The sequence below is a fragment of the Amaranthus tricolor genome, chromosome 6 (genome assembly GCF_026212465.1).
Source record: "Amaranthus tricolor cultivar Red isolate AtriRed21 chromosome 6, ASM2621246v1, whole genome shotgun sequence".
NCBI lineage: Eukaryota > Viridiplantae > Streptophyta > Magnoliopsida > Caryophyllales > Amaranthaceae > Amaranthus > Amaranthus tricolor.
In genome coordinates, this window is record NC_080052.1 from 5,444,259 (window position 1) to 5,462,023 (window position 17,765).

At 30.5% G+C, this 17,765-nt stretch overlaps 2 protein-coding genes across 2 annotated transcripts; one reads left to right on the plus strand and one right to left on the minus strand.

The window, feature by feature from the left end:
• Nucleotides 1–3,176: 3,176 nt before the first annotated feature.
• On the plus strand, nucleotides 3,177–9,319 carry LOC130814565 (protein NRT1/ PTR FAMILY 6.2). Its single transcript, XM_057680678.1, has 5 exons — nucleotides 3,177–3,590; nucleotides 4,000–4,217; nucleotides 4,790–5,337; nucleotides 6,253–6,605; nucleotides 8,571–9,319. The coding sequence occupies exons 1-5, from the start codon at nucleotides 3,476–3,478 to the stop codon at nucleotides 9,113–9,115; spliced, it is 1,779 nt and encodes a 592-aa protein (XP_057536661.1). The 5' UTR covers nucleotides 3,177–3,475; the 3' UTR covers nucleotides 9,116–9,319.
• Nucleotides 9,320–13,112: 3,793 nt separating this feature from the next.
• LOC130814566 (probable sugar phosphate/phosphate translocator At2g25520) lies at nucleotides 13,113–14,907 on the minus strand. Its single transcript, XM_057680679.1, has one exon. The coding sequence runs from the start codon at nucleotides 14,604–14,606 to the stop codon at nucleotides 13,566–13,568; it is 1,041 nt and encodes a 346-aa protein (XP_057536662.1). The 5' UTR covers nucleotides 14,607–14,907; the 3' UTR covers nucleotides 13,113–13,565.
• Nucleotides 14,908–17,765: the final 2,858 nt, after the last annotated feature.

Here is a 17,765-nt window from a genome sequence, read left to right on the forward strand (position 1 = left end):
TCGATCGAAGGTGAAAGTTAAACCACTACCTCACTTGTTCGTTAGAACCTCTACTTGTACGGTATGTAACAAAACTTATACATAATAGTTTATCAAAACCGATGTTAAATATCTTTAATGTAAAAAGGCGTAATATAATATATAACTGAATTATAAAGTCTGATAATATGTTACTCTATCAAATTAGATGTTAAATATAACCTGTTGCTTCTCTAAGGGCGAACTCAAGATATATATTAGCCATCACGGATCTAGGATCCAAACTCAATGCTAGCACAAATTTATTAAAGTAAATAATTATAAAAATTATAAAAGATTTTGCAGAATTTTGTTTATAACAACCTAAAAAAATGTATTACTCTAAATTAGCATATACAAGTAGAATAACAAAATAATAATCTCAAGGCGTGAGAAAAGGAAAAAAAAACCCTAATTTATAAAACAGTAAAATTGAAAAATGTTAAGACAAATGTTTTTTTAAAAAAATTCATGTGTAGCACGTGTTACCTAATGTTTAAGTGTAGATCCGCCAATGTTAATATTAGTATAAGGTGAACCACACAATACCTTTACATGTATGCTTTCCTAATGGCGAATTCAGAATATATACTAAAATAAGATTTTTAATCAAATAAATCGGATTATGAACTTAGGGAGACTCAGGCCAAGATTCTCATCTGAGTGTGGTACACTATTTAGAGTATACACTTGTATGGTTTATATAAGACCAAATTGAGCCTAACCAGTTAGGTTTTAGTCAGGCAAATGAGTCTTAAGAACATGATTAAACTTTATACTATCAAGATCTCCCTTAGCTTTTTCATCTTAGGTTGGCCTTTGATATTGAGTTTGGGGTTCTTAATAATCTTCATGCGTTGACCTATTGATCGATATATAATAGTTTAAAGTTTCTAAATAATTGTAATACCTAAATATCACATACAAACATTCTTCTTAGCTTTGTAGGGTTGTTACAAATATATGGTCTCCTTTTAAGGAATGTCCTATCATCATATATATCCTTTGGTATAAGATTGTAATTGGTAAATAGAGAATATATTTTAGGAACATCCACCATCAATACAAAGGGTGACTAATTTTCATTATGACATTTGATTTGATTGTCTTTATATAATATTTGATTTGAATGATTTCACAATTATTTATGTTTAAATAATTATCCGTTTTTATTAATTATAACTTCGTAAAATTGAATTTAGTTTACAAAATATATATCGTTATTTATATTTATATCACATGTAAATGGACTAGGTTTTACTATTAAGTTTATTTGCGAAGCTCAAAACAAAATCAAAAAAAAAGTACGACAATTACCATACACTAGAAATATATTTTTTTTAATTTGACTACGTAATAAGCTTTCAATCAAATAATCATACTCCCACAAAATGCAAAAAATGTCTCAAACTATTGAAATTTACAACCTCGTTTGTCTTTTTATTTCAATACAAGGTAGTTTTTTCTCTTTCTTAATTTCCGATAGTATTTCCACCGTATGTGTCGATTCCAAGTGTGAACAAAATTATTTAAGGAAAAATTATTTAGTTAAAAGTCTATTTTATAATTAAAAAAGAAGCCACAAATTGAATAAGTACAATCTAGATGAACAAAAAAAGAAATTTACAAGTAAAAGACAAGTATAATGGACAACAAACACTAGAATGGAATTTTATTTCATGTGAAGTGTTCTATCATCCTCCTCTTCCTAACTTTACACCTATGTACAATCCAACACTTAAAACCAAATAATTGGCAGTTTTATACTTTATTTGATAGAAACTAATTTTTCCAACTAATTAACATGTGAATGTCAGTAATTCATATATATATATATATATATATATATATATATATATATATATATATATATATATATATATATATATATATATATATATATATATATATATATATATATATATATATATACATATATATATATATATATATATATATATATACATATATATATATACATATATATATATATATATATATATATATATACATATATATATATATATATACATATATATATATATATATATATACATATATATATATATATATATACATATATATATATATATATATATATATATATATATATATATATATATATATATATATATACATATATATATATATATATATATACATATATACATATATATATATATATATATACATATATACATATATATATATATATATATATATATATATATATATATATATATAATATAATTTTTCTAATATTTAATTATTCTTGTCATTCATCAATTAAAGGGTAATATATAACTTTTGTTCATTTGATTTCTTTTATCTTCCAATTCTTTTCTCTCCAAAAAAAAAAAAAAACAAATATAAAGGCCTATGAATGGTGGGGTATCAAAAGCACTTAGGTAATGAGAAGAGGAGGTGCAATGTCTTCTGCTGGGGTTCACAATCTTCATGTCCAGTAACTATCCTTCACCTTCAATTTCAAAATTTTGACCATGTAAATGGTATTGGATTTTGCATGCTGAAGATTCTCTACCTTTTTTTATTTCTTAAATAATGATTTTTAATTTTTTTAGAACTAACCTTCCACCACAAACAATTATCTTAAAATCATATTGATAAAACCTTCCATTAATTGATCCTTTTTAAACCCTAGGAATTAAGAAAACGTAATAACTAGTTCCATATAAACCTAACCTTTTAGAGTTCATTGGTTACAATTCAAATGTTATATTTGCTTGCTAATAGACTCAAAGTTCGTTTCTGAAAAATTGTTCGTAAGAAAGTGAAGGAGTGACTATTAGTTGCTCATCTGATTAAAAATTAATTTAATATTCGATCGAAAACTAATACTCATATTAGTTATAAAACGAATTACAACTCGTATTAGTTAAAAAGTCAAAGTCATAAATGATTAAAAAAAATATTGCACAAATAGAAGAAGCAACTAGATATATATTTACTTAATGCATAAACCCTAGAACTTTCCATTGGTTAGTAGCAAAAAAGGGTTGGTCTAATATCTTCCCATTATTTGTGTCAAGTATTAACCACTAAGTGTAGGGTCACATCTTTTTTATTTTATTATTTGTGTTTTTCCTTTTCTTGAAATACATTATACATTACATTACAACAGAAGTTACTTAGAAAACTTTGCCTATATAAAGGAAACCACTCAAGCTCTCTTTATTGTGTGTCCAACAACATTCTAGCAAGTGTCAAATATTTCTCCCTACACACCAAATTTGCTTCCAAATTTTTAGCCTTCAACACCTTCTTGGCTGCTGCCTCTTAAGAATTCTCCAAATTGTTAGCATTACACTACAGATATATATATATATAATATAATACTTTCAAAAAAATTCGATATTTTCCCTTAAAAACTCATTGTGTTAGATTAAATTTCCATAATAATCGCATAATCATACCTAAAAATTAGTTTTATTTTTTTATGGCTCAGACCGACGAAAAAATGAGTTTGATTGTTGCTGATGCCCTTGATTATAAGGGTAATCCTGCTGACCGCACAAAAACTGGTGGTTGGATTCCTGCCGCTCTTATTTTAGGTACGCTTCTGGTATTTCATACATGATCAAAGATGTTATTATATGCACTCATGTATTTTTAGTATGTGTAACATGTAATAACAGAACTTTAAGGGTCATTGATCTCAAAAGGAGACTAAATTAAATTTGTAAAAGATTAATCATGCAAAAGTTCATTAGAATATTCAGAATAATCATAAAGTTTAATAAAAATGATGCAAAATTGCATTAGCATTTATTCTTGATTATGAAATGTTCTTTGATCCACCAACTTTTGTAACTTACTCCCTCAAAGGTTGGAACAAGGGCTACCTTTCTTTCTATTCGTCACATCTTTGTTTTATTTATTGTCTGATGCGAATAAGTGACTTCTACATAGTCGAGATTTATAATTATGATGCAAATTTTAATGAAAATTGATTTAAAACAGGCATTGAAATGTGTGAAAGGCTGTCAACAATGGGAATAGCAGTGAATCTTGTGACATATCTAACAGGGACTATGCATCTTCCAAGTTCAACCTCAGCAAATGTTGTCACTGATTTCATGGGCACTTCCTTTCTCCTCTGCTTACTTGGTGGCTTTTTAGCTGATTCCTTTCTAGGAAGATTCAGAACTGTTGCAATTTTTCCAATCATTCAAGCTCTGGTAAGTACTATATATTCATACAATAATTAACCTAATCATATCAGCTTAATATTATTTATTTTTGGCAAATGACCTTTTCATGGACTAATGACTTTTCTCTAAATAATTCTTTTTTATTACATATTATTTACACTTATTAGTTTTTTTGGTTGTTTCATAATACATGCATTTTTTTCATTTTTGGCAAATTAAGTTATTTAACGATTCTCTATTTTGACCACTACTTTATTCTCATTTATCACATCATTTATTTTTTACCTACCATCCGAATGTGTAAAATAGACCAAAACGCATTAAAAGTGACTTAGTTCATGTGTTACTATGTGTAGGTGCAAGTATTTAAGAATGAAAGTAGCATACTTTAAGACAAAACAAAAAAAAATGTGAATAACTTTTTCATTGATTTTCAGCTTTTTGACCCTGTTTTACACTAATAAATAGCCAAAAGCAAATAAGTAATGTTTACTAAACATCTACATAACAGTTCAGTTAAACCGGGTTTTCCAAACAGACTCATAATTAATCATGTGATTTAAACCATATATAATAATATATCTATGATGATGATTCAGGGAACAGCAATGCTAGCAATCTCAACAAAACTACCACAACTTCGGCCACCCCCATGTGATCCAAGCAAGAACATACCATGCCAAACAGCAACACAATTTCAAATGGGAATCTTATACTTAGCTTTATACTTAATAGCATTAGGAACAGGAGGTTTAAAATCAAGTGTTTCAGGGTTTGGAAGTGATCAATTTGATGAAACAGATGACAAGGAAAAAGCACAAATGACAGCATTTTTCAGCAGATTTTTCTTCTTCATAAGTTTAGGGACATTAATGGCAGTAACAGTACTTGTTTGGTTACAAGATGAAGTGGGAAGAAGCTGGGCATATGGGATATGTTCAGTATCAATGGGAATAGCTATTATAATATTTTTTTGTGGGACCAAAAGGTATAGATACAAGGAGAGTATGGGTAGTCCAATTGTTCATATCTTCCAAGTTATATCAGCTGCTGTTAAAAAATCAAGGATGAAATTGCCTTATGATGTCAACTTCTTGTATGAAGATACCCCTGAAGGACAAAGGGTTCCGCACACTCAACAATTTGGGTATGTTCTTTTGCTAAGTCTTCAATTTTGCTTTTGTAGCATCAAAGTATGTGGAACTGTTTATTTGGAGCTTAGCTATATCTATCAACCGTATAAGCTACCCACTTAAGAAATTGTAGGATATCAAAACTCACAAATAATAAATATATTTTGTTTGTTTATTAATAGGGGATAATTTACCTATCAAATCACTAAAGTTTTTACCTGTTTATTAGTATACTTTCTTCATATAAATACAAACAATATTTTGCATTGGAAAATGGAACGTTGTTGTAAGTTACTCCCTCTATCTAAACACATAGCTACGACTAAAAATGGAAAAAAAGTATTATAAAAAATGAGAAAATGTGATAATAAGGTATATATTTTAAGAAAAGTGTTAAAAATGTGTAAATGAGATAAATTTAGTAAATTAATTTTGTTAATTAAACAAAAAATATAACTTAAATCGAAAAATAAATATATGGGTGAATTTAATGTAGAATAGACTTACAAGAATTGTGATGGAGGGAATAGTTAATAAATTGAATGATTGAAGTTTCATGTAAGATATTCTTAGTTTTTTATATGAAATTTAACCTATTTATTAATTGGTGTGCAATTGTCAATAATAAATCAACATTTATTTGATTCGCTTAAAATTAATCACTTATTATTTATTTTTGAATAAATCCATTTAATTTATTGTGTATAATTGATGAAATTATACACCCACTGATTATTTCTTGACTTACGAAAAAGTTTAGAGAAGATTATAAACAACACGTATGTATATTTGTTTTAGCAAATATACTCAATAAATATATTTATTTAAATAAATAATAGCTAAATTTATTTTCAAGAGATCGAGCAAATATTAATGTATTATTTTGTTTATTCAACCCCTCAAACTCCCTCATCATTGTGAACTTATAGATGCTTGGACAAGGCAGCCATAGTAGCAGAAGGTGATTTTGAGAACATGCATGGTGGTTCATCAGCTCCCATTGCAAACCCATGGAAGGTTTGTTCAGTAACCAAAATCGAAGAGGTTAAAATGATGGCAAGATTGCTACCTGTTTGGGCAACAACCATAATATTTTGGACAACTTATGCACAAATGATCACGTTCTCAGTTGAGCAAGCATCCACCATGGAAAGATCAATAGGAAGCTTCCAGATCCCAGCTGGCTCACTTACTGTCTTCTTTGTAGCAGCTATCCTTCTCAGTTTAGCCATCTATGACCGTGTTATTGTTCCTATTTGGAACAAATGGAAAGGCAAACCAGGTAAATATTTTAACAGTGTTTGGGCAAATTAGATTTAGCATTTTCGATTGTACGTAAATATTTTAACAGTCATAATTACTCTTTATAATCAAATTAATCAAATTGTATTGGATCGAGTTCTGTCATACCCAGTTCAGCTAATCGAGTCAAGCTAAAACAACTCTAATTATGTAAAGTGTTTATTATTACCCATATGTGAGTTATCCCACGTCAAAAAAAAAAAAAAAAAAGAATAGGATATGCAACTTTTTAGTAGTGAATCTTGTAATTTGGGTTTGTGTGTGGATTATATGATCTTCTCCTCCTTGTTTGGGTTGCCTAGACCCATTTTCTAAATTCTAACATGCTACTAGACCCCAGTAGAGGTATTTACTTGGGTCATCGAATTGATTTCGAATCAGGTGTTTTAGGTCGATTTAAATTCAGGTTTTGCGTCCATATTGCTTTTTACATGATTGTAAATTATTTTTGAAGTTTAATCAAATCAGGTTCGATTACTAGGCCGGATAAATTTCAGGTCATCGGGTATGTTTTGAAAATCTTTAGAGCCCAGCCTATTGCTTGACCTTTAGGACCAGACAATTAATCTTACCACTAGTTGAGGGGCCTTAATTAAACCGGTTCCCAATAAGATTTATAACTTTCTAGAGTACTAAAAATTCTAAGAATACTCATATGTAAGGAGGAGTTTAAAGTGTCTGTTATTACCCACATATGAGTTGTCCCACAATAAAAAAAGAGAAAAACATATGAGGCTTTATAAACTTGAGGACTAATTCCCACTTATAATACATCGGTTATCTCTTCTCCTAATTGGGGTTGCCTAGATTCAATATCTAGATTCTAAGAAATAAAAGGTGTAAGTCCGCAAAAGTTCAATTCTAGAGACGACTACACATAGACCGGCTCAGATGGAACCATTTGATTTTGGCGTTGATACATACATTTTTAACCATGATGTTATTATGTTGTGGTCCTAAGGCTTATGGAGGGTACCACTATTCCTATTTTGGTGGCCCTGCTAAGGTGTAAAGAAAGATAATGAATAGTACTTTAAGCGGGTATTTTGGTACCATATTTGATCTACTATATCTTGTGACAACACACTTGCCTTAATCTGAAATAACATAAGTCATTTTCTTCAATCCCCCCTAACTCATTTTTCAGGAATTATACATGTGTGATTTATATCAATCAATGCAATACTATAGCTAATATTCTTTTTGTCCAAAAGTATTCATCACATAATTCATATGTCAATATATAACTATCATCATATTGTTTAAATATAATAATTTAACATAAGCTTTGGATAAATCTATAAATTGTGGAAAATTTTAATTAAGGTGAATATTAATTGAATAAGTTCATTGAATCATGTGGTATTTATACTAATATAATATATTTTATTTTATGAGCCTAAAATTGTGTCATATCATACCATATCATACCATTATTTCCTAGTAAATCTCTTTATTAAACTTAAGATCCGGAGAGGTAGATAACATACAAACCATACCCTTACCCCCTCGTAAAAGAGGACAAGATACAATTAGACCTGAAATAGCTAGACACCTGCCAAAAAAAGCGATGAAAATCACCGAGTACGTATTAGAATGCTTCCTGTGAATTTTAACATAAGCAAAAATAAGAGTCAAACCATAAAAACCAACTGCAAATATAAATAAATACATATGTAGAAATATGAGTAAAACTTAGATTAAAAAAAGAAAAACAAAGGTATAATAAAAGACTATGAAAAGTTTAGTATTCGGATTCGATGTCTCCAACCATTCGATCAAATTCGATCTAGTTAGGTATTCAGAGAGATGCAATTCGCACATTAACTTATATTTTTAATTGAGATTATATAATATCGTTTGACATATTATCAAATGTAAACGTCACGGATTTAAATCATTCACCTCTTATTTTAACAATTGACATATATTTTTCTGTTTGTAGGGTTTAGCAGCTTGCAAAGAATAGCAATAGGGTTAGTCATGTCAACACTAGGAATGGCAGCAGCAGCAATGGCAGAAAAGAAAAGATTATCTGTAGCAAAAGCAGTAGGAAGAGATACAGAAACACTTCCAATAAGTGTTTACTTCTTAATACCACAATTCTTCCTTGTTGGTTCAGGGGAAGCCTTTATTTACACAGGACAACTTGATTTCTTCATCACACAATCACCCAAAAGCATGAAAACAATGAGCACTGGTCTTTTCCTTACAACACTTTCTCTTGGATTCTTCTTAAGCAGCTTCTTAGTATCTGTTATTAAGAGTGTTACGGCGAATCGAAACAGTGAAGGATGGCTTGCTGATCATATTAACTATGGAAAGCTTCATTACTTCTATTGGTTATTGACTTTACTAAGTTTGATCAACTTTGTTGTGTTCATGATTTGTGCTATTTGGTTTAAGCCTCCTAAGAAGAATGGTACTAATTTTATGAAGGTTTCTAATGCCAATGATGGGTCTTTTGATGGGGATGCGAGTAAGTGTTAGGTTGAGCTCAAACATATATAAATGAAGTTTCATGGAGTTTGGTGAAGGAAAAAAAAAATTTGGTTTAATTTGGTGTCATACTTGGAGTTAAAGTTTTGATGCTTGTAATTTACCTCCAAATCGTTGATGTATAGTTTTATTATTCTTCTTATCCAACGTCTAAGTTTGGTTGTTACTTATATAAAATCTTATTTTGCCTTCTTTTAGTTTTTGTCAATTAGAATGTCATTCTTAACGTATTAGAAGTTCTAGGTAAGTGCTCCTAATTATGCGAAATTTTGAAACAAAAACGTTATTTGCAGTCATTATAAGAACAATGTCAAATTTTCAATTGCATAAATTATTTCAAAAAAAAATTTGTATAATGTTATAAAGATTTGTTTGTTATATGTGTTTAGGGTCGTTTTTTTTTTATTTTTAACTACTCTACAAAATCAATCGTGCCTTTGATTTAAATACAAATCAAATTGTCAATTTAAAGAGGTGTATGTACTATGAAATTTTACTAAATTTAACCATACAATTAAGTATATACATTAACGATACCGTATAACTTTTATTAAATTTGTTTTATTTAGTATTTAAAGTAATACTTTTGCTTTTCTTAGTTAAAATTTCTTAATAGATCATATATAGTCATGTAAAGAAGAAAAATATGGTATTTGGTTTAAGCCTCCTTTGAAGAATGGTACTAATTTTATGAAGGTTTCTAATGCCAATGATGGGTCTTTTGAAGGGGATGTTAGTAAGTGTTAGGTTAAGCTCAAAGATATATAAATGAAGTTTCATGGATTTTGGTGAAGGAAAAAAAATTATTGATATGAAATTATTGAGCTTTTTTATTTGTTGTTATGAAATTATTATGACTTTAAAACTGTTACAATATAGTATTGCTTTGATAAACTTATTACATGATCATTATACTTGGCATCGCTTAATTTACTAAGGATCAATCTACGATTCGGTTAGTAGAGTTGTTTTGAATTTAAATTAAATTTACGCTTATAACAACCTTGATTACAATTCACCTGATCGCTCTTTTAATATTGAATTATGAAACCAAACATATTACGTTAAAAACTTTTAAGTATTTATATTTTGAAACGTAGTTTTGTGAACTTGACATAATATGAAACACAAATCGAACTTAGACTAAACATGGAGTGAGTTTAGACTTTTTACTTGAATTTGACATTGAATCTATGACTTAGATGTCTAGTTCTCAGATTTGGTTTAATAAAACTAATTTTCAAACTTTTTTCAAATTTAAAATTGGCGTAGATTTGAATTTGGACTTGGGTGTCGGGTCGGGTAGAGTCGTAGTAGAATCGGAGTCAAGTCAAAGTATTGGATATTTTATGAGGTCAAACTCCGGTCCTTCTCTGAATCCGACTCGGACTATTTTTATCGGAGTTGGAGTCGGATATTTTTTCCTCGAGTTCGAATCTTATTTTATTGCTCGTATCAAGGGCGAACTCATACTGAATTGCTATCCCTAAGCTCGACTCTTATCGTCCCTTTGCATAGAGATAGTGAGAACTGCCAAGATTACTAACTGTGTCTGTGAGGTTGGTATAAAGTCATACTTTACCATAGATGTGGTCACCAAAGTCTTTGTTCGATATTGATGTATCACTAACTCTTCCATTCATAGAAGAAAATTCAAATCATCTAAGTACCATACAATAATGGAATTAAGATGGCAATAGAGCAATTATACCGGTGTAGATCTGCCTTAACTAGCGAAACGTCACATGGCCGGCATGGCCAACCTCTATATAAGAGAAATTTAGGCTCCGATAAGTCATGACACGAGTCATCCGTTCAACACTCTATTAATACGGAATAATACTTCCTGCATTTTTTAACTTGCACCCAACTACCTTTTTACACAGTATAATGTGTTTGTCGAGTAACTTTTATCTAGGATTATACTCAACTAAAAAGTGTAAAAGTTTAACAATATGAAAACATCCAGCGAGACGAATAAAACAAGATCTCATACAACTATATTTTTTTTGTCATTTAACAGCCATAATATGTAGAATACTATCGAATGAATAGTGTAAAAAATGGTTTGGTGCAACTAAAAAAACAGAAGTATGTAGTAGTCAAGTTATTGTAGTAGTCATTTAACATGAAGGCTTGCTGCCATTTTGTTTATAACCAAAGACAATTCTTAAAGAGGGTATACCAGGCCAAAACCAAATACACGCAAGGCACAATGTGATCTAATGATCATCATAAACCATTATATAAACAGACTCAATCCTTCACAAAAACAGTATACCAGCGTTGATGACTTGAGAGACCATAAGAAACATAAGCGGTCAAGACTAGTCCATGATGATCAAAAACAAGCACAAATGAGACCTTGGATATAGATTACATATAACAGGATATAGATTACATATAGACTTTTCTCTATGGACAGCCACATAGAGAAATTAGCTAAAACTCTACTCAATCACACCTTATCAGTTTATTTACGCAACACATGAGTTCTATTCACAAGCACTAAATCCAAAAAGGAGATATTTGTATATATGTTTTAATTCCAACTCCTTCAAATCATAGTAAGAATGTAAGATTGTGGAGGCTGAGAGGGCGTTTGTTTTGAGGGAAAATTATTAATTGAAAAAAAATTCAGTTAAAAATATTTTTAGAGAAAATACAAAATATTAAATTTTGTTTTAGTTGAAATAAATACGACTTTCCTAATATGAGGTACTAGATCTAATTCTCAACTCACTACCCTTTTCTTCTGTCTATCCTATAATCCAAATGGATTAGCAATTTGGATATTGGTACAGTCCAGAGGGACTAATTACAAATTAGGCATACTCATAGTCATAAGTGACTATAGACGTCTAATAAGAACTAGTCAGTGAGCTACAACCCAACAAACATATTTATAGGCTATAACTTCGCTTCCAATGTTATGATCATGATATGTTGAGAACTGCCAAGAAAGAAACGTTATGGGCAGCTGAGGTTTGAATAATCTGAACGTGGTCTTCATTCTAAATCACACTAGTCTTCACTAAAGTCATGCGTTTTGACATTGATGTATTACCAATATTTCCATCCCTTAGGAAATAAATATCAACTCTTGTCTTCACTCTTCACTGTAAAGATGGCAACGACTAGTATGCAAGTAAGTCGTAGTTTTCTTAGCCTATTTTTCGATCGCGCCAAACTGGATAGGCGGCATTTTCACTATGGTTTAAGTTAGTCCATGATGATCCAAAACATGAACTCTAAATACATCAAGTCATAAGCATAAATAAGACATTGGGTATAAGCAGAAAATAGTGATCCTAGCACTAGGGAGAAATGTGGAGTACATTGTAGACTATTCTCTATTGACAAGCACAGAAAGCATTTACCTAAAACTCTACATAAACACACCTAACTCAACTAAATTTATTTATACAGTAAATCAAGCACTATTACTTAACCAAAAAAAGAAACTTTTATTTGTTATCTTGGAACATCTTCCAATCATAGCATCGGTTCAATTCTACTGCAGAACCAACTATGAAGTAACATTGTGGAGATTGAATACAGAATACAAAAGGGAAACAACATCAAAAACTGTTGAATTATAATATATAAGATCAATAGTAAGTCTAGGCCATAGCCTGAGTCAGTAAATAAAAATTCTATTAATCTTGAATTATATAATATATAACACAGAAGAAAAACAATCAAGTCGGTTCAGCGTCATGGATGTGCCCATGGTCATAAGTGTTGACAACGAAGGAAGGCAGGCATGCAGTTCAACAAGAATCAAACAACAAATCATGCTAAGAAAGCAACTTTAAGAGCATATCATTATTAACCAAATACTTACCTACTACCTTAATCATTATGCATGCATGTTGCCATGATCACAAAGCAAGAGTGAAAACCATTTGAAATGAAGAAATCATGTTCTTCACAGTTAAAGCTTCCAAGTTCAGTGCATGCAACAACTAACATATAGTATAGGAGATGAAGATAAATATTACAATAAAAATAAATCAAATAGATAAATATTCGACTCTCGCGACAATAACAAGAGTACTTGAACATGAACAAAAGTGACAAAAAGATGAGAATGGCCAAAGAGGGCTCATACAAATGGCTCTTTATCAATCAAGAACAATCTCGAAACTAAGCCTCGAGCCCTCAATTTCCTTTCAGTAAACCTGTTGCAAGTAAATCTAAGAAGGACAACATATTAATATCATCAACTAAGACTAAATAAGCTATTCCAATCAAGGGAATCGCATTATCTGAATAATACTACTACCTAAAACACTCTCCATGAATCATCCAAACGAACCCTTTAACCCTAAAACTCTTGAACTCCCACACTACAATCTTTGGCAATACATAGCACCTCAAACCCATGATTGCAACCAAAAGAATGGTAACTGTCGAGCTCATTGTAAAACCAATCGATTCAAGACTGGTTATCATTCCTCCTTCCATCACCATCTCTTTCCTCAAGCAACCTACCTTGTTCATCATCAGCCTGAGTAACCTTCTTTTGAGCATCCTTAGCTTTAAGAGCCTGCAACTTGCAATGATTGTAGTATGCAACACCCAAAAATGCTAAACCATAACCAAACAAATTGATGGGTGTAACAGTATCCTTAATCACAGACCAAGAGAATGCAATCAAAAGCCAATCTTTAACAACCCCAGCAACATTCATTGTCAAAGCAGAAGTCTTTCCCACAAGCAAGAAAACAGCAAGATTCAAAGCAAAAGCACAAAATGAATTTGTCCCAAAAATAAACCAATCAAGATGAAAACTTGATGAATCTCTTAAAATGGGGTATTCAACTAAGATCCATGGGATCGAAAGAAAAGCTAAACAACAAGGTGCAACATAATAAAGTGATGTAATTGGATTAAAATTTATACCCTTTGATGTCAATAAGATCTGGATCAAAACCAATCTAGTAGCTTCAAAAGCAACAGCACCCAATTGAAGAAAAACACCCCAAGCATCAAACTTGGCTTCACCATAAGCAGCAATTGCAACACCAAAAGAAATTGCCAGCATATTCCCCATTATTACCCCTTTGAAATTCTCTTTCTTTAACAAAACCCCAATTGAATAAACAGCAACAGGCATCAAAGCTTTCAACATTTGAATGAAAGACACAGAAAGATAGATATAAGCTGAATTAGAAAGCCAAAGAGAAAAGGCATAAAGTGCACCAATTGGTACAACACTAGAAAGATAAACTTCTCTTGACATTGAAACTGATTCAACCAATTTCAAAACTTTGACAAGAAAAAAGGCTAAAGATGAACAAAAAGACATGTGAATCATGGTTAGGGAAATTGGGTAAGGCCAATTATACATCTTCCGATCTAAAATGTATTTATTGTAAACAATCACAGTAAAACTCAAAAAGATCCAAATTGCTACATAAGTATACGATAAAACTATCTTTTTTATCACACCATCGCTCAAAGATCCACTAGACATGATTTCTTCTTTCTGGGTTTTTGTAATTCCTCTGTTTTACTCTGTTCCCTTTTGTATAATGGTTGATTTTTGGAAAGAAAGAATGGAATTTGAGGAAGGATTGGGTGATTAGAAGAAAAACCCAGATGAAAAATTGTGGATCTGAAGGGAAAATTGATGAGATGTGAGAATCTGAGAGGAAGATGAAGGGAAGAGCACAAGAACAGGAGAGTGTTATAGCGAAAGAAGGAAGGTTTGGTGGGCCTTATTGGGCTTTTCTTGGGTGAACTTTTCTAGATGGAGTTCTTTCCTTATTTATAATTTTTTTTATTTTTAAATATTTATTTATTTTATCTTATTCGTATTTTTATAAGAAGAATATGATTTTAAAATTTGTTCTCCAGGACTAGGAATAGTTGACTGAGAGTAACGTGAGAAATGGATTTTGTTGTGTCCGTTAAGAAATGGGTTGACTGAAAGTACTCTAGTCAGTAGTCACCCTTCTTGTGTTATAAAAATCTGCTATGTTAGTGAAAGGTGTAAAAATGGTATAGCCGATGGATTTCGAATCTGTTTACTACCTCCCTTCCTCAAAAAAGATTATATTTGTCATATAAAGGTGTTTTTTTTGTTGTTCTCGCAAAAAATTATTTTATTTATATCATAAATTTAAAAGAAAAAATAACTTTATTTATTTTTATTTTAATATTTATAGGAAATTTAATGTGGTAATTCTAAATTTCCGGCTTTTTCACGTTGTAAACAAATATTTTATTTAATTTATGTGGTGACCTTTAACTTCCAACTTTTCCATATAGTAGACAAAAACAAACGTTGTAATCATTCTAATTGACCACATTTTTCAAAATTATCAAAATAATACACATAATCTAATCAAAACTTAACATTGTGTTTACTACATGGAAAAATGGAAAGTTCAAGGTCACCCCGCGGATTTGAAAAACATTGGTGGAAAAGCCAAAAACTCAAAGTCACGACATGGAATTTGCCATATTTTTATAACGCTTATGATCGCCACATATATTTTTTACTAACTATATTTAAACATTTATATATTCTTTATAGTCCCCATATGTTTCCCAATAACTTTATAACTATATTTTTTAATAGTTGTGATCCCCATATTTTTTTGCACTAATTTTTTTTTAATATTTTTTTACTGTTTATGGTTCTTACTTTTCTTCATTAGTTGTGGTGCTCATACTTTATCTACTAATTTCCTTTTAATATCTTTTTAATGGTTATAGTCCTTACTTTTTTCCATTAAATTTATTATTTAATTAAATAAACTATCCACTATTTAAAATATTCCGTTTCTCTAAATTTTCGTGAACATTCCTTGTGGGAACTTCTAGGTTGCACTAAAACGGACACGGACACGGACACGGACACGACACGGGTACGGGAAAACGCCAACTTAAAAATGGCGGACACGGGGACACGAAAATGGCAATATAATAAATATATCAAATTAAAGATAATTTTACAATCTTTCATTTGATATTTGTAAATAAACACTTTAAAAACATAAAAATACTTTATGTTTGTAATTTATGTTTATATTTTTTGTAATTGATCTTAAAATACTAATTGAAGTTTGTAATTGAATTTAAAAAACAACGATTAGCACATATATAAAAAAAACTTTAAATAATAGTTAACACATAGACCAATAATTATATATGATTAACAAATAAAACATAATTAAAAAATTTTAATAATAATTACTCCTAAACATACACGCCTCCCCACGCCCCTCGTTCTCAGTTACTTTACCCATATGACTTTTCCTATTCTTATCCTATCTTTTTCTCTCTTAATAGTAATTATTGCAAATGTAGATGTACTTCTACAAGTTCTGAATTGCTAGTGTAAAAGTAAATTTTTTGAGAAGTGATATTAAATTTTAATTTTTCAAAAAGGAGATCATGAGGTGAGAGAAAAAAATTTATCATCTCCTTCATGAAGACTTAAACTCCATCAACTCCAACGTTTAAGAAGTTTTCTTCATCAATGGTGAGTCGACCATCAACCTTCAATATTTCAAGGCTTCTTAGTCCGGTTCTTTTGTTTTTGGGTCCAATCTTGTCAAAAATATCTAAACTCACCAAAAATCGCCCAAAATCGCATAGACTCGCTATCAAGTCCGGTTCATGACGGTCAAAACGACGATAAGCGTGGCGGAACGCCGTTTTTACATACACCGTTACAAAACGCGAGTTCTCGGAACGGTAGACTGAGAATCCGAGTGAGAGAAGAACTTCTCTGTTCTGTGTTTTGTTTAAAATTTAAAATTTTTTTTTTATTTTAAAAAACGTGTCCTTCACCCTTGCCGTGTCCCTTGCGTGTCCTAGCCGTGTCCGCGTGTCCGAAAAAATATTAAAATATTGGACACTTCATTTGGCGTGTCGGACACGGATTTTCGCGTGTCCGTGTCCGACACGCGACACGTCTGTCAAATGGCGTGTCCGTGTATCAGAGGGGAACTTCAGTAGGAAACGGAGAGAACATTTTCTTGTGTTAATTTTAGATCTGATTGCATCACGTTTAGATTATGTTGGATCAATATTGCTGATCAAAATATTTTTAAATAGACTAATTATTCAATTATTCCAAAAATATATAGAATGCTTTTTCAAAAGAAATTCTTACAGAACCAATTAATACGCTAATCATCATTAATTAATCATTAACTAAAGAACTAACCACATGTCCGGTGGCTATTTCTGGTTTCTTTATAATCCACCTAAACTAATTACACAAATTCTTAGTTGAGACGGTCTATAGTATAGACCTCTCAATATATAGACTGGCCCATATTTTAAATTTTAAAAAAATTAAAAAAAAAATAAAAACTGATTTTGACGCGCGGTTTCTTAATCACTCCCCAATAACTTTTCAACTTCCATTTACCATTTTTCAATCTCTTGCCTGACAAACCAATAAACTTCCCAAAACATTATCTCTTTCTCTGAATTTTTGAACCATGTATGGTTCAGGACTTGATTTAAGGTCTTGTGAAGCATTGAGAAAGGAAGAACAATCCACGGCTTTGGGACTAATAGAATAGTGTATGACAATAATAATGTAATAAAATAGTTCATTTATTTTTTCGTATTTTAAATAAACTCTAAGTGTTAGGAGTTAATAGAAGGTAGT